This window comes from Accipiter gentilis, chromosome 3, assembly GCF_929443795.1.
Source record: "Accipiter gentilis chromosome 3, bAccGen1.1, whole genome shotgun sequence".
Taxonomy (NCBI): domain Eukaryota; kingdom Metazoa; phylum Chordata; class Aves; order Accipitriformes; family Accipitridae; genus Astur; species Astur gentilis.
Window position 1 is genome coordinate 48,739,010 of NC_064882.1, and position 24,780 is coordinate 48,763,789.

The window sequence follows — 24,780 nt, forward strand, 5'->3', positions numbered from 1 at the left end:
TTTTCCACAAAAACATACCCACTTTTCTGATTCATGTTAAAGCTTTGAAATAAATTTACTGTTTGAAATAAACTTAGTTTAGCAAATCATAGGAAACACTAGCCTTAATAAAGACTATGGTCCCTCCTCCTACTGCCTGATCCCCAGCTGCACTCAAGGCAGGTCCTGCCCGGTTCATCTCAACTGCACACAATAAACCCCAAGCCTCTGACAGTCCACTGGCATAGTTTATTCCCAAGCAACATCAGTTGCCGGGCAAGCAGATTACCTGCCTCCAGATCCACCTTCACCTTTTAGAGTACTGGCAAGAACATTTCTTGTTATAATAGGGCACTGTGCATCCCAAGCAGGAATGGTTCTAGCAGACCTCCTTGCACCCTCGGTGCTGAAAAGCCAGGACTCCGGAGCAAGGACAAGGACAGGCAAAGGCAGCGTGTTGAGCAGGGGCTGGCACACCAGGGAAGGGACCACTGCAGTGAGCAGTAAAACCCCAGCACAGCCCCTTCTCCAGCATTTAGGTGTTTATTAGGCGATAACACATACCATAAAAGCTGCCTGTGTGTTTGTTCACAAATCCAAGTCAGAGAATCTCAGGAGACATGTATTCACGTGGGAGACCGAACTAGGTCAGCTTGGGGAATACTTCACACATCAAGGTCATTCTTACCCAAGTTTGGGGCAATCTTCATTCACCTGCAAAAAAGTGGCAAATGTTACAGATCTCTGCACATCACCCTTTATGGGTAAGGCACCGATGCTGCAGCACCCTTCCTCCCCAGGGACATGGGCCATCCTGCATGCTGTTCGCAGCCATAGCTTTGCTAGGACCCACAATTGTCTGGTAGCTGCCCAAACTTTCGAGGTAATAATCATCATTACAGAAAAACTATCATAAAAAGGGCAAGGAACATTGAGTTTAGAACCTTCAGACCTTTTGATGAAATCTGGGATAAGAAACAGTCCACGCGCCAGGTAGCTTGAACACTAACAGCTTACTCAGTTTAAGCAAACTGAGCAGGAAGTTTCAAAAACCTGCAGAAAACTCCCCACTATTTATTTAGGAAGAGCAAAATTCCATCTTAGTATATTTTTTAAAATATATATATTTTATATACACACACATCCCCCATGAAATTGCTTCAGCAAAGCTTCTTTTTGATTTATAAGCAGCTTAGTTTTCCAGCAAACTTGTGTTCAGAAAAGAAATTTTAAAAACAGCACTTCAGGGTTCTGTCTTATATTGTGTCAATATAAATCCAGATCGAGTTTGCTGAGTTTAAGACTTTTTTAATTAAACTCTAAGCTATGCATACTCCCCCAGGTGACCTGGAAGTCAGCCTGGCTTCTTTTCTGTTCTTGCCTGAGAAGTGGAACGATTGCATGGAGAACTCGATCTGCCCAGTTATACCTGTACCAGCTCCTTCCTCTTTGAGGTTTGTTCTCAGTTATGAAAGTCAGCACTGTTCAGTGTGACGGGCAGGTATATGAAAGGCAAATTTCAGCCCTGTGGTTGGTGCAAGAGCCAGAGCAAATCTCAACTCCAGCTCCTGTTCCAGCACTGCTAGTAGGAATACAGTCTTATTTCTGTCTCCCAAGAGCCACCTACATGGGCTAATAATACAGAGGAGAATCTGCTGAGCCATTAAAAACCCTGAAGTTCTCCTTTGCAATGACATCCAGTAATGGATGACTGATACTGTGTTGTTATAGTGAGACTGAAGTCCACCACACTGACCGTTACTTCCCCATAAATTCTTCCTATTTTCCATGTGTCCATATCCCAACATGTACTATTTTATATTTAGACTGTGTCTTTTTGGAGCACAGAGCATTGCTCGTCCTGTCCCCTTACACCTACGGCACAGGAAGGTTCTCGTCTGCAGCTCAGGCTGCTGTAGACCACAGCGATGCAGGCACTAGACCAGCCACACAGCCGCTCCTCTATTAGAGGCGTTCACCACCTAAAATAAAGCACTTTAGCCTGTGTCGCTTGTAAACAACATAATCCAATGCATTTTGGTGTTTGAACCACGACTGCCTGACGATAAGAGACAGGGCTTGCAGGGACAGGCACCACCTTTGAAGAGAAAGCAGAAAACACCCAAATCTTGTGCCCCCGCACCCCAGCGCTTGCCACAGCACCCGGGACACAACAGCAGCTCGCCCACTGAAGGCCACACTGCCACCCAAGCACCAGGAGAAAAGTTTTCCAGACCGCTCGCTTATTCAAAAACAGGTCATCAGAACCGGGTGTCCAGCGCAACGCTACCAAACACCAGCCCGGCACGCAGCCAGGCCGCTGGAGGAGGGGACGTAGCCGTCGCCCAAGCCCAGTGTCGGGCTTGCCGCAGGGCACCCACACCAAATTTCCAAGCCAGAATGGATCCAAGGCACTAGGACCCGGCAGGCAGGCGCTGCGAGCCTGCGCCCTGCACAGCTGCACCACTGCACAGCCTCAGCCGCACCGCAGCCGAGCCAGGCAGACGCCGCTCAAGGACGCAGGAGCACCCTCCGGTTGATGTTTCTTACACCACAAATTTAATTCTTTTCTTTTTAGCTAAAACTGAAACTCTCCGGATTGCAATCAATACACCAGCAGCACCACCCGGGAGATGGTAACCATGGCAACGGACCGAAAAGCAAAGGATGCTGCCGACCAGCCCCGGCTCCCCGGTAGCAGGAGGAGGTCAGTCGATTTTAGCTCATCTCCATCAAAACAACTCATTCATTATTTCACAGCTGAGCACCCTTCCACAGTCACCCAGTCCCAGCCATCAACGCGTCTGTGCCATTTAGCCTTCCCTGGGTTTAATTACATCAAGAAAAGCTGATTTAAATATATGCCTGCTCTGCTTTACTGCTCAAAGATTTAGAACAACCAAAACTGTTTATCCCTTGTGAGACTTTGACCAGCTTCTGGAAAAGCAGCTGGTGCATTTCAGCATGCATACAACTACCTTTTCTTTCTTTTCTGAGCAATTATCATCATTAACAAACTTCTCTCCTTCACTCATTATGGAATTCCCAGCCAGCAAGCCCCCTTTCCCTCACAGGGCAGGTAACTGAGGGCACCCACAGTGAGGCACAATGCCCCCCTCACCAATCTGCGGTGGCATTCTCTGGGGCTGCGAGTCATTTTACCATCCATAAAAAACAATCAATCAAAAACCTGGCAGAAGAGCATTCCTCACTGCACCAGGAGGAAGATCTAGCCAAAGAGCTGCGTGCCTAGCTACGACAGTCCCTGCAGGTTCACAGCCCGTTTTCTTCCTTACTGTTTTGCATTCTTTAGGTGTTTTTCAAAGAAACAAGACAGACTTGCAAACTTTTTAGGAATGGGTGCAAAACCCCCTGCAATTTAGCTTCTGCAAGCCCGGCTTGGTATTTGGGGCTTTATTGTGCATTAGTACAACACAACTGCCCAAAGGAAAGCCTCAGTTCCCAAAGCCGTAGCTCCTGAAGCCTCCTTTCTATTAAAAATAAACTAAAATTGCTCACCGCTCCCCCTCAAACATTTCTAAGGAACTTAAAAGTGCCTTGCGTTTAATTTAGCAAGACACCCTCCTGAGTGCCTGGGAAGTAGGTCACAGTCACTGTCTCAGCTTCATGTTTGGGAACTGAGGGAGAAAAAAGGGAAAGAAGAAATTGGTCCAAGGTTACGCAGCAAGACCTTGACAGGATCTTAAAAAAAAAAACAACCCAAACATAACACCCACATCCTATTTAAAGACCAGCCCTTCCTGGTGAAGTCAACAGCTAACAGCAGGGAGCTCCACCAGGCATAGCGCAGGGAATCTCGTGCCAAACATAAATGAACTAGGAGTTTTGTTAACAAAAACACAAGAAGCGCTGTGCTGACTTTTGTGCTTGTCTCTGCAATGCTGCAGAATGCAATGACTCTATGCACAGAGAGGTTTTGCTTGATGCACACTGCAGGAGCTTATCCTGTCTGTGAAACCAGCTGTGATTTACTGACATAGCATGTTGTCAGCAAAGCCACAAAGAAAGGTATAATTTAGCAACAAGAGGTTTAGAATCAAGAGGCTCTCACCTGGCAGAATGGCTGGGTGCAGCCAGAGGGAACGACCCCCAGACAGTTCAGCTGCAACAGAACAGCAGCGTGTCACCACCCAAAACTTACTGCCTTGACACAATGAAAGACCCATTTAACAGCAAAAGCCTGGCACAGCTCCTCAGCTCAGATGCAACTGGCAAATGTTTTGGGGAAACTCCTCTGGGGGAGGCTGGCGGAGTAGGCAGCAGCGCCAGTGAGCAGGGAAGAGGGATTACACTGATGTCTCTGGGAAGAGAACACGGTAGCGCCGGGACTGGTCTCCTCTCTGAGGGTTTGCACCCTCTTGGAGCACTGCTTTACCCCTGGAGCAGAGACATGGCGCTCTTCCTTCGCATATCCACCTCTCTGCACTGCCAGGGCACAGGACTGGCTCTTCCACTGGCCCCAGCACGAGGCCACGGCAGACGTGGGGTGACACCGCAGCAGTGCCAGCAGTGCGAGGCAGTACCACCACAGCCATGGTACGCTTGGGCTGAGCGTGAGGGACGCTCCATGACACAGTTCAAACGTGGGGCTTGTGTCCCTCACGTTGCAGAGGGGAAAATTTGTTCCTTCAAAGGCAAAAATAAATGCATTGATCAGAAAAATTGGAAGACACTGATTAAACACAGCAATGCTAAGCACGAGTGTTACACGTGGGCAGACACACAGCTTTTAAAACACACCGTACAACCTTGCGGACTACAAACAGAAGTACATGGCCCAGCCTTAATTTGATCAATTATTCAAATATTCTGCTGACTAACGAGGGCTCCAGTTTATACTTTCATGTACCCAAGAGACAGAATTCTCAGCTAGAAAAGCTATAGTGGATCTTTACTAGACTACATGAAAGGAAATATTTGGCCATAGCAATTCTGCTTTTCTTCTTGGCCGCTAAACAGCCATAATGCACACATGCAAATTAGCCCACTTATCAATTATCCAAAGGCTGAGTCACTCCTGCCCCTCCTCCAAATCCAAATTTTTCCAATCCAAAAGCTGGTCCCTCCAGCTTGTGCAATTTCCACTCCTTCTTAAATGCTATTTCTTAAATCTTCTCTTCTTTTCTCATAATGTTTCAGCTCAACTTTTAATTTCAAACCAGTATTTCATGCAGATGGGGAAGATGCAGGTTATCTGTACAAACTTCCTGTTCCCCAGCATAGACACCTTCACGGGTCAAAACAGCTCTGCAAGCAGTACCTGCTGCCAGGAAGGGCTGGAAACCACGCTCTGCTCAGAAGCGAGATTTCCTTGCATTTCACAAATAAGAAGCTCCAGCTTGGTGAACATTTAAAGTTAACATTAAGGGTTACAACTGCAAAACAAGCTCTGTCTTTACTGTACTAGCAGAGGAGTTTCCACAGGCAATCCACAGTGACTGTGTGGTTTTTTTTTCCTGTGATGCAGATTCCTTCATCCCAAACGAGTCTGCCATGGAACTGTTCTGCCACACCCTGTGCAAGGAAGCCGGCCACCATTTCTCAGACAGACTGAAGGTTTCCAGCACCACACTGAGGAAAAAGGTGAATTACACTGGAAACAAATCCCAAAACATGTAGCTACAAACAGCAGTTGATTAAACTGAAAGGTGACACTTTTTTTATAAAAAAAAAAAAGTTAATGTGAGCGTCTCTGAATACTGACAGCTCTGCTCCTGTAACACTTCTCAAGGCCCACTGGCCTCTTGGACCTGTCCTCATTGGTCTTTCTATTTGCTGCTGGAAACACCTGCATGAAACAGAATCTTTGTTTCTAGGGGCGACTCACGTGTTTAGTCCCTGGTCTCAGAGGACCGCTGCCGTTACCTGCAAAGGTTTCCTTCTTCCAAAAGACCAACCCCCCCCAAGCCGGGCAATGCTGTCAGGGCCGTAGGCGCTTGTGCCACAACAAACGGCTGTGCCCAGCCTTCCCCAGCAGTCCTGCAGCCCATTGAGGGGTCGGGGGGCTCCAGAGCAGGGAAGAGGAACAAAGATTCTGCCCGCAGCACCGCTGTGAGCCCCATGCTGCCTGTGTGAGCACAGTGCCGGCAACAGGGACCCCAAGGTGGGGGGCTCAGTGCCCACCAGGACAGGCGCTCCCCCTCCCCACAGAGCTGCTCCCCGCCTCTGTGGTGGTAGTGCCCAAATAATGAGAATTGGGGGGGAGATGCAACAGAGCCAGGACGCAGCCTTGCTCTGTAGCTGCCAGTCCCCCCACTCAGCACAGCCCCCCCGGACACCCCGTGGGGGCTGGAGTCCCCCAGCACTGCCCCACACCAGACACCCCATGGGGGATGGAGTCCCTCAGCACTGCACTCCCCACCTCCCAGAAACCCCACGGGAGTTGGGGGTCCCCCAGCACCAACCTTCAGCATCTGCTCCACTTCACGGGGAGCACCCCAACACCGAGCCCCCAACCCACGGGAGGGAATGCCCCCCCCGAACCAACACCACCCCCGCCACGGGGAGGGACACACTTCACCCACCCCAGCACCGACCACCCCTCACACAGCCACCCACGCACCTCAGCACCAACACAACACCCCCAACCCCCCCAAAAAAATACACACACCGGGGAGGGGGGAAATTTCCTTCCCCCCCAACAAGGCCACGCCCGGTACCTGCCGCCCGGCCGCTCCCCAGCGCCGCCTCAACCGGCCGCCTCACCCGGCCGCGGCGAGGCCCCCGCGAGGCCCCCTCGAGGCCGCCGCTAGGCCCGCCTGTCCGCCTCACCGCCCCCCCCACCGCGCCGCCGGCCGAGCTTCACGTCAGGCACGACACAGGGCAGCCCTCGAGGGCGTCAAGAAGGGCGGGAATGGGGAGGCCCTCTCCACCCAACGCGCATGCGCAGTCAAGGTAGCGAAGCCGAACTGGGCAGGCCGCGCTATGGCGGGGGCGAAGGGATATAAAGGGCGGCGGGGCGGGCCCTGGGGCCCAGCAGAATGGGGTGCGGCGGGGTTAGGGCCGGGCAAGGAAGCGGGACGGAACGCGGAACCGCTGGTAAGTGCTCCAGGGATCACCACCACCCCCCATTCCTCCCCGGGGGGGGGGGGGGGGGGCGGCACATTTGGCCTGTGGTGCCACGTTTTTTTCCCCCAAAACCCGAGCAGACCCCCTGGGCCTGGGTGTAGGCCGCGCATACACCCAGGCAGGCTTTTCTCTGCTCGTTTTTTTTTGTTGGGTTTTTTTTTTTCAGAAACGGGTTTTAAAGCTCCCCCAAAATAAACCCGGGCCTTAAGAAGTCGAGGCGCCTGCTGCGGCTCAAGTAGCTCAGGGCCCGTGGTTAACTCTGAATCTGGCTTGGCCGGAGCCCACCGTGCTCAACTGTCTTTCTCCCACAGCAGCCAGATGCCCAGGAGGAAGGGGGTGCCGGCACTGGGCAGCCTTTGCCTGCAGAGCCTGGTCCAGCACATGCAGAGCGTCTGGGTGAAGGACTACAGCGAGAACTACCTGGATGAGTACCAGTTCCGCTTCATCATGGGGCCCTTTAACGACCTGGGTGAGACGTGGGGTCTGGGGACCCCCTCCGTGAGGAGGAGGATGGGTGAGCGGTGCCCGTGCGCTCTCACTGACCTGCGACCATCCCCACAGCCAGCAGTTTGGTGCAGGACCTGATCCGGCTGCTGGGCGAGAGCCGGCGCCTGACACGGGCGGCACTCCACCTGCTCCTGCTGCCTCACCTGCGGGAGCTGAGCCTGCGCCCTTGCTCTGGCCTCGCCAGCAACGCCATTGGCCAGCTCGTCGCCCTGCGCTGCAAGGTCAGCAGGCTGGGGGTGCCTACTGACCATTGGGCTGCAGTGAGGGGGGCAGGGGATGCCCACCCTCCATGGGTAGGTGCAGGGGGGGCAGAGGGGTGTCAGGGTCCCCTTCACCCTGCTGAGGGGGCTCTGTGTGCTTGCGGCAGAGCCTCAGCTCCCTGGACCTGCATGGCTGCAGCCGACTGTCGGCGGACATGCTGGTGGACCTGGTGGAAGGGCTGCCACAGCTGAGCCGCCTGGGGCTAGCGGAGACGCAGGCCAACATCCAGGTGCTCTCGGCCGTTGGCTCCTGCTGCCGGCGCCTGCAGGAGCTGGACGTGTCCCACTGCAAGAAGGTGTCCCCGCGTGCCCTGCAGCACCTGGCCTATGACCCGCTGGCACAGTCCCTCTGCTGCCCCGTGCTCCGCATCCTGCTGGCCCGTGGCCTGGAGCCCACAGAGGATGGTGGCATGGTTGCGGTGCTGGCCTTCCTGCTGCTGGCCCTGCCGTGCCTGAAGTTCCTAGCCCACAGTGCCGTGCCGGATGCCCTTTGCCTCCTCCACGGTCGGCAGCTGGACAGTATGGGGGACACCGAGGGCTTCCCCTCGCTGGAGGAGCTGGGGCGGTGGCGGGGGGCTGCCTCAGGGGGGCCCTGGCTCACCCTGCCCCTGCGGCAGGTGGAGGAGGTGGAGGAGCCTGCCCTGGCTGCCATCCATGCTGTCTGTCCCCAGGCCGAAGAGGTCAGCGTGTGGCTCGGGGACAGCCCAGCAGGCGGCTGGGAGCTGCTGGGCTGGGGCTCCCTAGCCCGGCTGACCCTGGGCTGTGCTGGGCGGCAGGGCCGGGTGCTGGCAGAGGTGCTGCCGCTGGTGCAGAGGCTGGGCCCCCGCCTGCAGACCCTGGCCCTGCATGGCTTCTGCTGCCAGGACGAGCGCTCCTTGGCCGCCCTCCTCGCCAGCTGCCCTGGCCTGCAGGCCTTCAGCGCTGAGCTGCATGCCCTGCCGGACACCAACCCTGACAGGGAGACCCTGGCCAAGCCACCCCACTGGGACACTGACCTGCTGCCCCACGGCCTCCCCCAGCTCCAGAGCTTCTCCCTAGCCCTGGCTGGCACCACCGGCATCTTCTCGGCCCAGCATGGGCTGGTGCTGCGTGCCACGCTAGCCTCACTGCTGTGCCATGCCCCACACCTACAGACCCTCCGCCTGCTCGGCATCCCCTTCCCACTGGACTCAGTGTTCGAGACAGTGCTGGCGGCACCGGGGCCGCCCCTGCTTGAGCTGCAGGAGCTCTCGCTGGCCGAGAGCCGGGTTTCCAGCCAGACTGTATGGCTGCTGCTGGCCTCTGAGGGCCACCTGCACCGCCTAGACCTGTCCCACTGCCGGGACATCCACCGGCGGGACTACGACAGCTTCCTGCAGGCGGTGCGGAAACAGCGGCTGGATCTGGACATTGCCTGGGAGTAGCTGGTGCCGGCTGCACAGGGCTTTTTAATAAAGCATTTACACTGCAGCTGTCAGCACAGTCTATGCGCCATCACAGCAGCTGTCCTGGTGTGGCTGGGCCCTGTGGCCCCTCTCCCTCTTGGGAAGGGGCTTTAGGGCCTGTGCCTGAGGGGCCAGGGGGCTAGCTTAGGTGGGGTGACCCGCCCCTCTGCTGTGCTTTGGGGTGCTGGCACCACTGGGGCCGGGGCAGCTCCCTGGTGGTGGCTGTCCTCCACCTGCATGGCACTGTCCCCCTGGCAGCATCTGACCCCATGTCCTGGGGAGACCGGGGGACCCCAGCACAGCAGCTGGCAGCACCAGGTGGCACTGCCATGTCCCCATGCAGAGCTGCCACCAGCTCAGTGCTGGGGGCCATCAGTGAGCCCTGTCAGCCGCTCTGACTCTTCCCAGAGCTTGCGAGCGAGGCCAGCATCGCGGGCAGCCATGGAGGGCAGTGTCAGCCTGCAGTTGCTGTCGAAGTACTTGCCGGTGATACCGGATACCTCCTCTGAGACGGCACAGTAAATGGTGCTGATGGCTCCCTGCTCTGCGGACTGCCGGGTGAAGGCGGGTGAGGAGGGGGCCCAGCTGCCCCCCGCCCACCCCACCACTGCTGGGGCTGTGGGATGGGAGGCCTGGACAGGATCCGGCCCTGCCGTTTGCCCCCGCTCACCTTTATGAAGGGGCGGATGAGGGTGAAGAGCACCCGGACGGCCCAGCTGAAGTGGTGCATGATGCTGGTGCTCACCACGCCAGGGCTCAGGGTGTTAACGATCACCCCTGCCAAGCCACACCGTCAGCGCTGTGCCGGGGTGTGGGGCTGGGGCCACAGGGACCCTGGCACGGGCTGGGCCCCAGTCCCTGCCTCCAGGGTCCAAATCCCTCGTTGCCATCCCACCTGTAGCTCCAGTAGCCCCAAGCCCAGCCTTGGAGCGGGGGCTCTTCTGTGCCCCGGCACCAGGGCCACCTTGGGGGACGTGGCCATCGCTGGCCAGGAGTCTCCCACCCACGGGGAGCATGGGGGTCCCAGGGAGTATCTACCAGGGCCGAGACCACCTCAGCCCCATTGTGCGGCCCCCGTGTCATGGCGCAGCAGCATGGGGTGGTTGGGATGGGCAGATGGCCCTGGGGTGCAGCCCTCCCTGGGAGCCCCATGGCATGGCACAGCATGGGACGGCTCTGCATGGCATGGCATGGCAAGGGACAGTATGGCACAGCCCAGCGTGGCTCAGCCCAGCACCCACCTGTGCCCTGCAGGCGCCGCGCCAGCTCGGCGGTGAAGAGGATGTTCATCAGCTTGGTGCTGTTGTAGGCGGCATCGAAGCCACCAGGCCACTCCTGCCCGGTGAGGTAGCGGCCGTTGGCAGTGCCCGCACTGTGCCGGAAGGACGAGACGTTGACGACACGGGCGGGCGCTGACGCCTTCAGGAGGTCTGTGCAGAGCAGGGGGTGAGCGGGGAGGGGTCCCCAGAGCCCCCCAGCCCCAGCAGCCCCCAGCAGCTCACCCAGCAGCAGGTTGGTGAGCAGGAACGGTCCCAGGTAGTTGGTGGCGAAGGTCTGCTCCAGCCCCTCTGGCGTAATGGTGAAGGGCAGCCCTGGAAGAGGGGGGCGTGGGGCACCGTGGGGCCGGGAGCCAGGCTGGCATCACCTGCCACAGCAGGACGGGGAGCTGGACCCCAGCCGGGGCCAAGATGTGGGCAGCGGATGCCTGACCCTGACTCCAGCACGTACCTGTGAGGCCAGCGTTGTTCACCAGCACGTCTAGCCGCTTCTCCTCCCGCAGCACAGCCTGGGCAAAGGCACGCACGGAGGCCAGTGATCCGGTGTCCAGCAGCTGCAGCAGCACCGCGGGGTTGCCGGTGGCTGCTCGGATCTCCTCCACTGCTGCCTGGCCCCGCTCCCGGCTCCGGCACGCCAGGATGGTGCGGGCATTCCTGCGGGCCAGGTCCAGGGCCACACACTTGCCAATCCCTGCAGCGTACGGAGCGGGTGCTGGCTGATCCCTGCTGGGTCCCCACGGCAAGGGGTCCCTGGGGGTCTGTGCCCCCGTTCCCAGGGTCTGGACAGCCCATGGGGCAGGGCAGGGCGATGGAGGGGGACCTCATCCCAGGCAGCTCAGCCACTGCCAGGAGCCTAGCACCAAACCCAGGGTGCCCCAGCACCAGAGTGGGAGGTGGTAGTGGGGGGCAGTGGGGCTAGGTTCCTGGCTCTGCAGCACAGTGTGGCTGTGTGGGGACGGGGACAAGGCAGGACAGCCGCCGTGGGGTGTAGGAAGGAGCTGGAGGTGGCAGCTCGCCACAGCTCGGTCAGTGGCTCACCCTGGACCCTGTGAGCAGGATGGCTGCCATGGCCACCAAACCCACCCAGCAGCACTGTACTGGTATGGCTCCACATCGGTGCTCTGGCGCAGCGGGAAATGACAGGCACCCGGAGGGGGACAGACCCCAACACACATGGGGCACCCTGTCCCTGGGCACACAGGAGGACACCCCAGTGCCCTGCATGCGGGGGGACACCCCAACACCAACACATGGGCTCCACTGCACCCCCAGCCCTGCAGGTCCAGCCACCCCCGGCTGTGGCAGCCCCCGCCCCGTACTTTGCAGTGGGATGCGGGTGGGAGCAGCGACCCCATCCCCGGCACTCAGCTCTGGCTCCGGTGCGGTGTGGTGCCCATGGTGGCTGGCAGTGCGGTGGTCGGCTGGGACACAGCCAGCAGCATGGTGGACTTGGCTGTCAGTCATTAACCCAGCCGGGGCAGAGTCCAGCCGTTGAGGCTGGGCTGGGGCTGTGGGTACGGGGGTGCCCAGAGCCCAGCGAGGCCGAACTGCTCCTGGGCAGAGGACGCCAGCCAGCCGGAGCGGCTCGCCAGCGACCAGCTCCCGATCGTGGGCAGAGGATAGCTGATGGCACCCGGAGTGAGCATGCTGTGGGCATGGGGCACCGGCAGCGCATTGTGCATGCCAAGGGTCCAGCTACCAGCCACTCCTGCAGCCGCTTGCACCGCCAAAGCAGAGGCTGTGTGTGGTCCAGTAGCTGGAGAAGGGGGACCCATGTCCCCAGTGAGCCACCCCACAGCACTATCCCATCATGCCGTCACCCACAGACATGCCCCCAGCCCCTTGTCCATCCCGGGGGAGCAGGGAGCTGCCACCACCCCCGGCTCCAGCTGCAAAAGGAGGGTGGCTGGGTCCCATGGCCAGCCAGGACCCACAGCCCTGCACCCATGTCCTGCACGCCCCCGCAGCCCGACAACCCCCGCAGCCCAGCAATCCCCTGCCACCAGTCCCCGCTCACCGCTGTTGGCTCCAGTGACAATCACCGTCTTGCCAGTCAGGTCGGTGGGACACTTGCGGGGGTCCCAGGCGCGTCTCCTCCTGGCCCAGAGGAGCAGCCCCAGGAGCAGCGTGAGCAGGAACCAGCATGGGTGGCTGCAGGCACTCGGCAGCTCCATGGCTGGGGCACGGGCTCCGGCCGGGGCGTGGGGTCCGGCTGGGGCACCAGGGTGTAGCTGGGGGACAGAGTCCGTCTGGGGCCGGAGGTCAGCTGAGAACCTTCGCCCAGCCTGGCAGCCCTGGTACGGCACGGTCCTCTCCTGCTCACCAAGCCTCCAGGAGTGGAGAAGGGACAGCCAGCAGGAAAGTGGCTCACTGGGCACTTACCTTGGGAGGGGCAGAGCAGGCAGGAGGCTGAGCCGCACGTCCCTTGTGCCATCCCAGGGCTGCTCGCCCACACCAGCTGGGGAGCGCCCTGCCAGCCCCGGGGGCAGCCGCTGCAGGAGGGGCAATGCCCACTGGGCAGCCCCAAGGTCCCCGTCCAGCCACGCAGGGACACTCGGCCATGAGCCAGGGCTGGAGCCACGGCCCCTGTGGGAGCAGGGACCTACTGGAGGGGTTCACCGGGATGGGGGGGCAGCCCCAGCAAGGGACGCCACGGTGCCACGCAGCACCCAGAGTATGTGGGGGATGGAGAAGGCCACAGCCCAGGGGTGGCTTCATGGCACAGTGGGTGTCCGGACAGACCCTGCCCACCCCGTCCCACCAGTGCAGCCCTGACTTGAGGTCCCCATCCTCCTAACCAGGCTGGCAGCCTGGGAACGCAGACACGGCTCTTCCCTGGGCATTCTCCCAGCTGGCCCCTTCTGGGGGTTTTAGCAGCCTCAGATGCTTCGCGAAGGAATGGGTCCAGCTTTCCTGAGGCTCCCGCAGCCTCTGAGCCTCCAGCACTGGACGAGCATTGCTGGCCCCAAGCTACAGCTGGACTCGATCTTAACTGCTTTTTCCAACCTAAATGATTCTATGATTCTAAGCTGCTGCTGTTCCCTGGCCACACCAGCCTCAAAAGCCTCTGGCGTTTCCCCAGCACCGATCTCCTGCCCCAGATGAGCCATCCCTGACCTCAGCTGTCCCTGAGCATCACCCCACACCACCACAGCCAAAAACGGGTTCTTTATAGAAAAAACTGGGGTGCTTGTGCAGCCAGAGCACTGTTGCAGCCAGCAAACAGCCCTGCGGTGGCTCGGCCCCGCCAACACCAGTGGCTTTGGGTGCAGGGAGGATAGCTGGGGCCACCCATTGGGGCTGCAGCCAGGCATACTGGTTGCAGCAGGGTGCAGGTGGCCTGGGCTGCACAGGCAGAGCGGCTTGGAGGCGGCCGTGCCTGCAAGGGCAAGGACCTGGGCCAGCACCGCAGCCCGGGAACATGGGGTGATGGCAAACCCCAGAGAGAGCTGACGCGGTAAAGCCACTGGTGGCAAATCAGCTGCAGGGTACCAGTTGCACATGGCTACAAGCTGAAAAACAGAGGGTAGGTTGTTATGTGATGTGTGCCGGAGGGCTGGCGGCTCCATGGGCTGCTGCGGACCATGCTCCCAGCCCTTGCTCCGGTGCAGGAGCTCGTGGTGTGAGACCCACAGGGCTGGTCTTCAGCATGGGACGAGAGCTGAGCGACGGAAACCTCTTTATTTTATTTCTGTTTTCTTTAGCAGCTCGGCCTCGCCAGCAGCTGGCAGAGCCCGCGCTGCTCTGCGACACCGCATTGGTGCCCTGCCCTGCACCAGACCTGGTGCTCATGGTGGTAACTCATGGGGATGCAGGGTCAGGTGGGGACGCAGGGTCAGGTGGAAACGTGCCAAAAGCCACGGGCAAGGAGCCCGCCTAGGACAGGGGTCTCTCCTGGAGCTCGGGCATCCAGCCACCATGCTGAGCTGCAGGGTGAGAACAGCACCCAAACAAACACCCAGCCAAGGAGCTGCTGGAGCCAGTTTCCCAGCAGATGAGCTCTGGGATCGGGCAGGTCTGCTCCCCGGGGTGCAAGGGGGACAACGGAGGGGAAGCCCATGGGACACCACCAGCCTCCCACAGCACCGTGGCTCCTGCCCGGGGCAGTGGCTGCCCTGCCAAAGTGGAGACACAGCACATGGGGAGCCCGGGGGGAACCCGCCCCAGCTGCACCCTCACACTGGGGCTGCCGTGAGCAGTGGGGATGATCCTGGGAAACGCATGGGACACGGCGAGGAGCCAGGCAGGACTGCCAGGGTGGTGGGGACCAGGAGGGGGCTGGTGCCAAGCAGGGGATTCATCCCCCACGCCGCTCACAAGCCTCGGGGCGGTGTGGGGGGTGTGCTGCCTTCAACACTCGCCATCGCCCGTGACCTGCCTGGCCGCAATGGCCGGGAAGGGCACGGTGGGGCAGATGGGTCTCAGGTCCCGCTTGGCCTCCTCCGTCTCCTCACCGTGCGCAGGGATGCAGAGCCCATGCTTCACGCTGCCATCCCGTCTGACGGTCACACCAGGGGCCAGCCGAGCGGAGTCCAGCAAGGAGCTGAGCTGCCGGGGCATGGGGCTGGGGAGCTGTGGGGATGCCAGGGGGGGTGGCTGGAGCTGTCTCCTCCCTGCGGTGGCCAGCCCCTGGGGCAGCCGCCAGCTGCCCAGCTCCGGTCCCTGGCTGCGCCTGCCGGCACCCTGGGGACGTGCTGGCAGCTTGGTCTCCGTGCCCGGGTCCAGCACCTCCACCTGGGGCCTGATCCAGCGCTCAGGCCGGCTGCTGGAACCCCGCCTGGGGACCCCCAGGACGGTGCCAGACCCCTCTCGCTTCGCTCCCATGCTGCGCAGGGGCCTCTCTGACCGGATAGATACCAGGCTGGTGCAGAAGGGAGGCGTCAGCGGTGGCACACGGCTGCTGACCACCACTGCACTGCTCCCCTCCACATCCCCATGGGAGGTCCATGGTGGACACTGTCCCTGCTCCGGCTGCCCCAGGGGCTCAGCCAGGCTTGGGGGTGGGCAGAGGGCTGGTGGCCTGGCCGGGCAGAGCGGGGCTGGCCAGGTGCGGGGAGGTTTTTCGTCAGGGAGACGGGGAGCGATGGCTGCCTTGTCTGGCAGCAGCTCAGGGCAGGACGGCCCTGGCACGGGCAGGACGGTGCTGGTGCTGGTGACCTGGCCGGGACACAGGGTCTGCGTGGGGGGAGCTCCGGCCTCATCTGCGGTGGGGGGGTCCTGCCTTCCGTGCTGGCATGGAGCCTGCACGCTGGAGACCTGCCCAGGAGGGAGCAAAGGGAGACCTGGTGTGGGCTGGGGGCATCAAGGTGCCCGATGGAGGTGACTTGGTGAAAGCAGCACTGACCCCCCGGCCAGCACTAGCAGACGGTGCAGCCCCGACCTCCTCAGTGCACGGGAGCTGTGTGGGTGCTGCTCCTCACCCATGGGAGCTGACAGCTCAGCCATCGGCATCACGGTGCAAGGAACCGTCCCGGCAACAACCAAACACCTCCCAGGGCAGCCCCAGTGAACAAGCCAGAGGTCCCCCTTTCCCCCTGCCCATGCATGCTCCCCCCTGCCCACCTCAGCACGGACCCCCCCCCAGCTCCTCGGGGGGTGTTTAGGGAGGCTGTGCCTTGGCAGGGGCTCTGCAACACCACCCAGAGGACCCCCCTGCCAGGACCAGAGGCTCAGCGGCTGTCCCACAGGCCCAGAGCAGCCCAGGCTCAGCCCTTCCCCATGGGGCTCGCTTGGGACCACAGGGGTGTTTGGGGCACATCTCACCTCTCCCTCACCAGGGGACAGATTGACGCGCAGGACGGGAACGGAGCCCTGCGCCCAGGAGTCCATGGCGCAGGGCTCAGGCTCCTCGTCCTCCTGCCAGGTGCCATCTCCTTCGGGGTCTGTCTCCCCCTCGTCCCGTGCCAGGAAGCGCCACTGGACGATCTGCAGGAGGGCATCCCGTGCCTGGCCCACAGTGAAGGCCACAGTCTGCAGGCAGAGGCAGGGATGAGCCTCCGCGCTCTGGCCTGCTCGGCACCCTGCGCCCTCGGGCACCATCCCACGCCACGGAGCGGAGGCTGCGGGGAACCCACACTCGTCCCGGGTGCCCGGGATCCCCATAAAAGCAGGGTCTGGGCATGCTCACCTGCCGAGCCACATCGGCTTTTGTGCACTCGTCCATCACGCGGCCCAAGAGCTCTGCGAGGATGTCCCCGGCATCCCTGTCCCTCCGTTCAGCCTCGAGCAGGGAAAGCCATTCTGCCTCAGGCAGGCGCCCGGGGACGACGTCTGCTCGGGCAGTGGCGACGGTGGGCAGCCGGGACTTCTCCCCACGTGACTTGGAGGTGGCCACCCGCTCCCGGGGGGTCATTTTCTGCAGGGAGACACGACAGCCCTTGCAGCTCCCATGTCTCCGCACGGTGCCAGGGGAGCAAGAAGAGCCCCCGGGTCGGGGCACCCGCAGCCCAGGGCAGGACAATGGCAGAATGGCCCCAGGGCCATGCGTTCCTGGCCACGGATATGGCCCCCCCTCAGCTTGAGAGGGACCAGAGACAAGGCCCCCCTTGTACATGGCCTGGGGGTCTCTGCTTCCCCAGGTCCCCGGCAGTGACACCGGGGTATGGGGGGAGCAGGGGGAGCCTCCATGCCCTGTCCCAGGGCGGGGGGGGGTGTCTCTGACATGGCATCCCGGTGCCCTCCCTGGCACCTCCCATGTACCTCAGCTCGTCCCAGCACACCCCAAGATACCCCAGTACATCCCAATACACCCCAGCTCATCCTACCACACCCCAAGAAACCCCAGCACACCCCAAGATACCCCAGCGCATCCCAGTACACCCCAGCTCATCCCAGCACACCCCAAGATACCCTAGTACACCCCAGTACACCCCAGTACACCCCAGCTCCTGCCAACCCACCCCCTCGCCCCCCCCCGGCCGTACCCCCCCCCTACCTCGGCCATTCCCCCCCCTCCCCCGAAGCGGGAAGCGTCCCAGTACCCATGGCAACGCTGACCGCGCCCCCGACGCACGGCGCGTGGTGACGCCACCGCTGCGCGCCGCCCGTGACGCCATCACGCCGCGCCGCCGTCTCCATGGCTGCGGCGGTCACCCAGTGAGCGAACGTGGGGTCTCGGGGACGGCGGGAGTCCCGGGAGCGGGGACGGGGGGAACGTCCCTGGGGGGGCGGAACCCGGGAGGCGGGGGACGGGGAGAGCGCTGGCGCAGGGACGACCCTGCCTGGGCCGCTGCTGCGGGGAGTGCGCGGCCGGTGTCTCCGGCGCTGCCCCGGTGTCTCCGGCGCTGCCCCGGTGTCTCCGACGGTGCCCCGGTGTCCCCGGTGCTGCCCCGGTGTCCCTGGCACTGCCCTGACGCCGCCCCGGTGTCCCTGACGCCGCTCCGGTGTGCCTGAAGCTGCTCCGGTGTCCCTGGCGCTGCCCCGGTGCTGCCCCGGTGTGTCTGGAGCCGCCCCGGTGTCCCTGGCGCTGCCCCGGTGCCGCCCCGCAGGATGTACCGCAAGGAGAAGAGCATCCAGCTGAAGAGCAGCAGCGCAGCGCTGTACAACAACCTCAGCGTGCTGCGCCCGCCCGGCCGGCAGCTCGCCTGCTTCAGCGCCGTGCACGGCCCCAGCCTGAGCGTGGTCAGCGCCGACGGGCTCGGCTTCTCCCACCGCCAGCTGCAGGCGAAGGAGGGCGGGATGGCCGTCAGCACCTCCATCCTCACCCAGGTAGAGGCACCCCTTCTTGGGCTGTGGAATCCTCCACGCTGGGTCGTGCAGCTCGGGGAGAGTGAGCGAGCTGCCGGCCTCATTAGCTGCTGCCTTCTTGCTGCCGGCCTTCCAGCAGAGCCCTCGCCGGGGGGGCTGCGACACGCAGCAGCTGTTTAGACAGCTCTGCTCCCCCAACAGCCTAACGGGAAGCAGGTTCCATAGTCTGGGCCGTAAGCAGTGCCCTGCTGCCTCCAAAGCGGAGCCGGAACAACCCTGTAAACTGATTAAACAGCTCCCAATGTGATTGCGGAAGAGGTGGTGGGGAGGGATGGCTGCGCGGAGCGTAGGCGCTGGGTGGAAGGAGCGCGGTGCTGCTGGCAAGTTCACCAGAGATGGTGGGAGCCGAACGGGACAGCATAATGTGACAAAGGGTGCCTGGGGTTTGCCATGACATTGTTTCGCGGTGTTTGCTTCAGTTTCTGTGCCCCGGTGAGGACGATGCTCACCTCGGTAGGGTGCCTTGGCCTTAGCAGAGGTCTGCGCTTTAAAGCCAACCTGCTCTAACTGGGGTGGATGGGACGCATTGACCACAAGGCCCAAACGGGCCATCTGCTGAGTGCAGGGAGGAGCTATGGAGGGGGAAGGAAGGGCCTTCCCAGATGAGTGCACGTGGCTGTAGAACTGCTAGGACAGAAGAAGGAGCCTGCAGTGTCCTAATTACAGGGAAGGGGGGAGGGAATGAGCCTTCTGAGAAGGTTTGTGAGACCTTGGAGAGGTCCTTGAAGATGGTAGGGATCCACCTCCTGTAACCCCTGACAGGAGCCAGAAACACACCCATCTCTGGGTGACTGTGGACTGTCCCTCTCCTGGCAGGTGGGGAGGGCTTTTGCCCTGTCTTCCCCCTCCCTGGAATCCTGCTGAGCTGCCTTTCCTTCCAGGCCGCGTGGTGCGTCCTGCCGTCACGGGTCCTGCTGGTGCTGACCTCTCAGAAAGGGATCCAGGTGAGGTGGTTTTCCACAGAGAAGCAAAGTCATAACGCTGGGAGGATGAGCTTGCTGTGAGGACAGCTGGGCTCCTGGGGACACGGGGGAACCTTCTGGAGGTCCTGCCATGCACCCAGAGGGCTGTCACTCTCGCTTGAAGACCTCTCGGGGCAGCGGTTGAGCCTGAAGCCATAAGAGAAACTTCCCCACCCTCTTAGGCCTTACCTTGTCACTTTCTCTCTCCAGATGTACGAGTCTGATGGCTCCATCATGGTTTATTGGCACGCGCTGGACGTCACAGAGCATCCTCCGGGTAAGTCCCACGGTGGGAGTGGGGAGGAGCCCCCCAGTCCCTCTGCCCGCTCTCCTCCCCTGCATGTGCATGATACCTGTAGTGCAGCCCGATTCCTCCTGGCCTAGAGACCCCCTGCAGCCTTGCTCCTGGACCTGTCTGGGATCAAGCCAGGACAGTCTGACACAGCAGTTTAGCAGAAGGGTCTGGAAGAGGTCATAGTGTCACCCTGACTACTCTGTCCTGGCCCATCGGGTGCCCAGAAAGGGGCTCAGAAGTGTTCTGGCATGGCAGCTATGGGACTAGCCTTAAAGATGAAACTCAAACAGGCACCCTGGTGCCTCATGCCACTGCACCGGTCTCCCCGATCCTGGGAGGTGCTTCAGGTCATGACCGGCTCTTGGTTTCCTTTCAGCACAAGCAGTGTTTGCTCGAGGGATCGCTGCAGCTGGTGGACGCTTCATTTGCGTGGGTGAGCCAAGCCCGGGAGTTTGGGGAAGGACGAGAAGGGGGGTGGGTGTTGCTGAGGCCTAGGGATGGTGTAACAATGTGGGGTGCAGCCAAAGGGGCTGGGTTGCCCTTGGAGCTGCTCTGTAGGAGTGTCTGTGCTGAAAAGAGGGGCAGGTCGGCGAGCGGCATCTGTGAGGAGCGGCCCCGTGGAGGCAGCAGGTCTCAGGGGGAGCGAGGAGCCCAGCTGCAGGCACAGCAAGAGCAGGAGGCTGAGTCCCAGGATGGGGTGGGACAAGTCCATGCTGATGCCTCCTCTGGCCTGTCCGCAGGGACGTCCTCTGGGCTAGTGCTGGTGTTTGACATCCCCCCCAAAGGGACGAACATCACGGTGAGCGAGGTTCTGGAGCAGCACCACGACGCCATCACCGACATTGCGGCAGAGTTGGGCCAGGCTCCGGTACGTGTGCGCTGTCAGCAGCCACTTGGACCAGAGGAGCCAGTGGGGTCCCTGGTACTGGGATGGGGGGCGGATGGGGACTCCGGCAGTCCCCCCAGCCCCACGGCTGTCTTGGAGACGCCTCGCAGGTGCCAGCTCTGGGAGCTGAGGTTTACCCAGGCCCTGGCCATGGCTGAACTGATCCCAGGGTGCAGCCCCTCACCCCAGGAGCCAGTGCTCTCCATGGCCAGCCCAATCCCCGCTGCAGGCAAGCTCTGGGGAGGCTGTGATGTGGCAGAGCTGCCCCAGAGCTGGCTGCTTTCCACAGCGCGGGAGAGTGGGTGACTCTGCCATCCCTCCCTTCACCAGGGACATTGGCTTTTCTGGCTGTCTCTGCAAGAGGAGGGTCTCCCCTGTCAGGGTAGGATACGCCTGGGGGAGGAGGTAGCTTGGGATTGCCACTTCCTTCAGCCCCTGCTCCAAAGAGCCTGTGAGCCATCCTGCCATGGCTTAGTGTGGCATCTCGAGGCGAGGCAAGGCTAACTGGAGTCAAATGTAGTTTAAAACACTACACTTGTACACTGTGGTATTTCAGGGCTGTTCCCTTTGCTGCCCAGGCAGCTGGGAGCAGCCACGCCATCGGTTATCCCACTGTCCCAGTTCCCATTGGCATTCAGCCTGTCTCTGCCTTCTTAGCACCTCAGTCTCCATGTTCTCAGCTGACTGAATCTCAGTCCTGATCACCCAGGCTCTGGGAACGCAAATGCTGAAGCAGAGAGGGGCAAGAAAGGTGGTGAAGGAGCTGATCCCACACACACAGCGTGGCTGCGGGAGCGCAGCTTGTTGCTGGCCCAGAGTATCCCGTGATCCATCAGGCTGAGTGCCAGAGCACAGAAGAGCTGTTGAAGCTAAAGGCCAGTTGTGGTACAAGAGCAAAGGAGCAAAAAAACTGGCTGTGAATTATCCCATGCTAAAGTTTATGCTCCTGCCATCAAAGCAGTGAGATACTACAGCAGACCTTCCTAGCAGGAGTGCGGTGAGAGGAGGGCATGGGACATGTCCTGCCCACGTCTCCGGAGCCATCCCAGGGTACTGAATGGCGGTACAGGACCCTGCTTCTCCTCCCCAAGCTGGGCCCAGGGAGGGGTTGGTGCCTGTAGGTGTGAGGAAGCTGAGGGCAGAGCCATGCCCGCGGGCTAGCTGAAGGGATGAGCCTTTCCCCCCTCATCAGCGGAGGGAGGTAACTGACCCAAGCTGCCAGCAGTACCAGTGACCTATCTCATGGCAGATGAGATAACCACCTGATTACAGAGCACAGTCTGGGAACGGGATGGGGCTTTCTTTAGTTCAGCTCACTCCGGTTGACATCTCTGCAGGTGCACTAATTGGCTGCTTCATTATTAGCTGCTTCCTTCCCAATGAGGACACTTCCTTATACTTTCTCTAATTAGTTACATTTAACTTTCTCTGCATTTGGGACTCCCCTGAACAATTAATTGCTTAGAACTGGTTCCCAATTAGCCTGGATATGGAGCTTGTTTACACAAAAGCTGTTCTGTCATCTACCTCTGTCTGCGGTTACTGTCCTATAACGCGCCTCTCTTGGACTTTGCACCATGGTTTGTTTAAAGACTTCCTAGCGAGGGAGAGATGGAGCCTAGTGTGTGAAATCCCAGGCGCCTGTAAGGTGAAGAGTGAGTGTTGAGACTCGGGTGCAGAAGGAGGGGATGCAGTCATTCTTCCTAGAAATTTATCCTGGGTATAATTAGCGTTGCCAAACACAAACATGTTTGAACTGCAGTGCCTATGAGTGATCCCAGCCAAGCCTTGCTTGTTCACAAAATGTGTCAGCAGTTTCTGTGAGCTGTTAAACTTTAAGCTTGTTCTGCTGCAGGCTCTGGCTTTGCTTTGCAGCAACTTTAGTGGCGCAAGCAACTGGGGCAGCAAGAACCTTCTGCCTGGTGTGAGTCAGCTGCTCGCCACCACTGGCGAAGCCGGCTGCCCCACGAGCAGTGCCGGGGCAGAGGCTGACCCGCCTCTGGCTTCATAGGATGGGGCTGGTGACCTAGTGACCGCCGATGACGCCGGGACCCTCTGCATCTGGAGCACAGGGGAGGAGTTCACCCTGCTCAGCAAAATCCCAGCCTTTGGGTAAGCCCGAGGGGCGGATGGAGCGACACAGCGGGGTCCCATCAGTGGATGATGGCAGGCATCCCTGGTCAGACTGCCTCAGTGTCACACGAGGGACGGGAGGGTGGCAGGAGGGGGACACCCGGCACCAGCTCCTGGCATGTGGGTCTGCAGCCGGGAAGGGAGGAGGTGAAACGTGCCCCTGTGCCCAGCTGCTGCTGCGCCTCTGTGAAGCTGTGGAACGGGATCGTGGCTGCTGGCTATGGAAATGGGCAGATTCGGCTGTACGAGGTGGCGACTGGCCTCCTGCGTGCCGAGGTCAACGCTCACGCTCGATGGATCTACGCCCTGGACCTGGCGCCACAGACAGGAAAGGTACAGCTGGCTGCACTGGGGCACCCTAGCCTGTGTGCAGCATCCCGCCCCGGCATCCTGCCGGCCTGGAGCATGGCAGCTCGTGGATGGCCAGGCAGGGGCTGCTCCCTTGCCCTGGCACACAGCACTGCCACCTCTGTGGCATCCCTGCAGCCTCCTGGTCCCCACGGCCTCTGTCCCGCTCCCTTTGCAGCTGCTGTCGGGCGCAGAGGACTCCTTTGTTCACGTCTGGAAGCTCAGCAGGAACCCGGACACCGACGATGTCGAGGTGAGTCTGGGCAGCGGCAGCCCTCACTGGGGAGCCCGCAGCAAGTATGCAGCACCCCAAGCCGTCGCTGCCCTGTGGGGTCACGGCACAAGTGCTGTTCTGTCCTGCAGCCTCCGGTGAGGCACAATGGCCACGGAGAGGGGCTCCACTGCTCAGTGGAAACCCAGCCGGGCCCAACTGGAGCTGCTGTGGGGTGGCACAGTTCTCCTCTTTCCTCCTGCTATGATCCCCAGTCCTGTCCTGGACTGGTGGAGGTGCAAGCCAGCTGTGGTGGGTTGTACTTTATTCAGTCTGTGCCACTGTTCTGGCTCTTCTCCCTGCTGCAGATCGAGCACTGCCATGCCGAGTGCGTGACTGACACCCAGGTCTGCGGTGCCCGCTTCTGCGACCCCGAGGGAAACTCCTTTGCCGTCACCGGCTATGACCTGAGCGAGATCTACTGCTATGGCCGGGCGTAGGCTGCGAGCTGCGGGGTCTGTCCAGGGCAGCACTGGGGCCACGCAGGGAGAGCTGGGCTACTCCAGCACCGCGGTGCATCGGCACCGAGGCACCGTAAGCAAAGGGGGTTCAGCACAGACCCCCAACTTCTGCTCCGTGGGGCCTGGGCAGGGGCGGTACAGGGCTGTGCCCCCAGCGGGGTGGTAGAAATCTGTGGGAAGGTGGAGCTGAGCCAGGATCCCCCTCACTCCCAAAGCAAAACTGCCCTCGGCGTGGTGTGTCCAGGCACAGGGAACATGGGCTTGGAGCTGCTCTGGCTATGCAGGACCCTGAGCGGGTCCCTGGGCCAGGTGTTCTCCTGCCTGGCCCCCCCCCCCCCCCCCGCCTTCCTGGAGGGAAGGAGGCAGCATGGCTGGGAGCAGAACTGGCTCCCTTCTTCCCAGCGGCAGCTCTCGTTCAGACGGGAGAGGATCCAGGGCAAACCTGTGTTACACGCTGCTCCGGCCAGGAGAGCCTCAGGAGCTGGTCCCAGACGGGGCGGTGGCACTTCGTGGGTGCAGCACCCATGGGGCCGCCCTTCCCCGGGGCGGCATGGTTACCTGGGAGGAGGAGAGGAGCCTCTTCTCCTGTCCGGGGTGCCGTGGGGACCCGTGGGTCCCTGTGGGACCTTGCATCCCAGTGGCTGCTGGCCAGATGTGCAGGGCCGCAGCTGTGCTCTTGGGCTGGAAAAGGCAGAAGCAGCTGCACCGCGCTCCCTGCCAGGACACCCCAGGGACAGTCCTGCGGGTCTCCGCCAGCGGAGCCACCATACTGTCCCCCTGTTCTTGCCCTGCGCCCCCCCCCCCCAAGCTGGCTTTGGCCCTACCTCTTGCCCCAAACAGGCTGTACTGGAAGCAGGGGGGGCAGATGCTGTGCTCAGACTGCTCTGCCTCAGCCCCCCCCTCCCCTGCAGCACTCAGCCCCTTCCCCTGGGGTCTGCCCTGCCCCAGGCCTCCTGTCCCAGCCACAGGAGCTGACCATGGCCCCAGGGACGAGCTCGGTCTCCGGCTCCGCTCCCAGGGCCCTGTGGGGCTGGGGGTGCACAGAGGGCCCCAGCCCCGGTGCTGTAGGGCGAGTTCAGCCCTGGGCAGGGCAGGGGAGAGCTCCCAGCCTGAACCTGGCCCCCACCACAGCCCCCAGCCCC

At 61.0% G+C, this 24,780-nt stretch overlaps 5 protein-coding genes across 9 annotated transcripts in view; 2 read left to right on the plus strand and 3 right to left on the minus strand.

Moving 5' to 3' along the window:
• The window catches only part of DCTN1 (dynactin subunit 1), an 85,090-nt gene extending 78,331 nt beyond the window's left edge, over positions 1 to 6,759 (minus strand). The window contains exon 1 of one of the 4 annotated variants that reach the window (XM_049831381.1): positions 6,664 to 6,759. Coding sequence is in view for 1 of the 4 variants with exons in the window: in XM_049831346.1 (XP_049687303.1) it covers positions 544 to 546 (3 nt within the window). In the remaining 3 variants the exon portion in view is untranslated. Of the gene's footprint in view, positions 1 to 543; positions 831 to 6,659 lie in introns of those variants that run through there. The other 3 variants (XM_049831365.1, XM_049831346.1, XM_049831372.1) reach the window with 3 other exon arrangements.
• Positions 6,760 to 6,899: 140 nt separating this feature from the next.
• On the plus strand, positions 6,900 to 9,311 carry LOC126035849 (uncharacterized). Of its 2 annotated transcripts, XM_049794874.1 has the most exons (4): positions 6,900 to 7,038; positions 7,380 to 7,537; positions 7,630 to 7,796; positions 7,943 to 9,311. In XM_049794874.1, exons 2-4 carry the CDS (start codon positions 7,387 to 7,389, stop codon positions 9,236 to 9,238), a joined length of 1,614 nt encoding a protein of 537 aa, XP_049650831.1. In that variant the 5' UTR covers positions 6,900 to 7,038; positions 7,380 to 7,386; the 3' UTR covers positions 9,239 to 9,311. The 2 variants fall into 2 exon arrangements, with proteins under 2 accessions (XP_049650831.1, XP_049650836.1); XM_049794879.1 differs by lacking the exon at positions 6,900 to 7,038 and having other exon boundaries at positions 7,067 to 7,537.
• LOC126035867 (retinol dehydrogenase 13-like) lies at positions 9,243 to 12,710 on the minus strand. The gene is made up of 6 exons (XM_049794888.1): positions 12,554 to 12,710; positions 10,988 to 11,227; positions 10,762 to 10,851; positions 10,501 to 10,689; positions 9,930 to 10,036; positions 9,243 to 9,810 (listed from the first exon to the last, which is right to left on the minus strand). The coding sequence occupies exons 1-6, from the start codon at positions 12,708 to 12,710 to the stop codon at positions 9,616 to 9,618; spliced, it is 978 nt and encodes a 325-aa protein (XP_049650845.1). The 3' UTR covers positions 9,243 to 9,615.
• A 1,420-nt stretch (positions 12,711 to 14,130) lies between these two features.
• Positions 14,131 to 17,089, minus strand: C3H2orf81 (chromosome 3 C2orf81 homolog). The gene is made up of 3 exons (XM_049797288.1): positions 16,664 to 17,089; positions 16,300 to 16,506; positions 14,131 to 15,792 (listed from the first exon to the last, which is right to left on the minus strand). Exons 1-3 carry the CDS (start codon positions 17,087 to 17,089, stop codon positions 14,887 to 14,889), a joined length of 1,539 nt encoding a protein of 512 aa, XP_049653245.1. The 3' UTR covers positions 14,131 to 14,886.
• A 587-nt stretch (positions 17,090 to 17,676) lies between these two features.
• Positions 17,677 to 23,617, plus strand: WDR54 (WD repeat domain 54). The gene is made up of 9 exons (XM_049795925.1): positions 17,677 to 18,243; positions 19,164 to 19,226; positions 19,455 to 19,521; positions 19,916 to 19,972; positions 20,280 to 20,407; positions 22,437 to 22,537; positions 22,729 to 22,891; positions 23,085 to 23,159; positions 23,486 to 23,617. Exons 1-9 carry the CDS (start codon positions 18,025 to 18,027, stop codon positions 23,615 to 23,617), a joined length of 1,005 nt encoding a protein of 334 aa, XP_049651882.1. The 5' UTR covers positions 17,677 to 18,024.
• Positions 23,618 to 24,780: the final 1,163 nt, after the last annotated feature.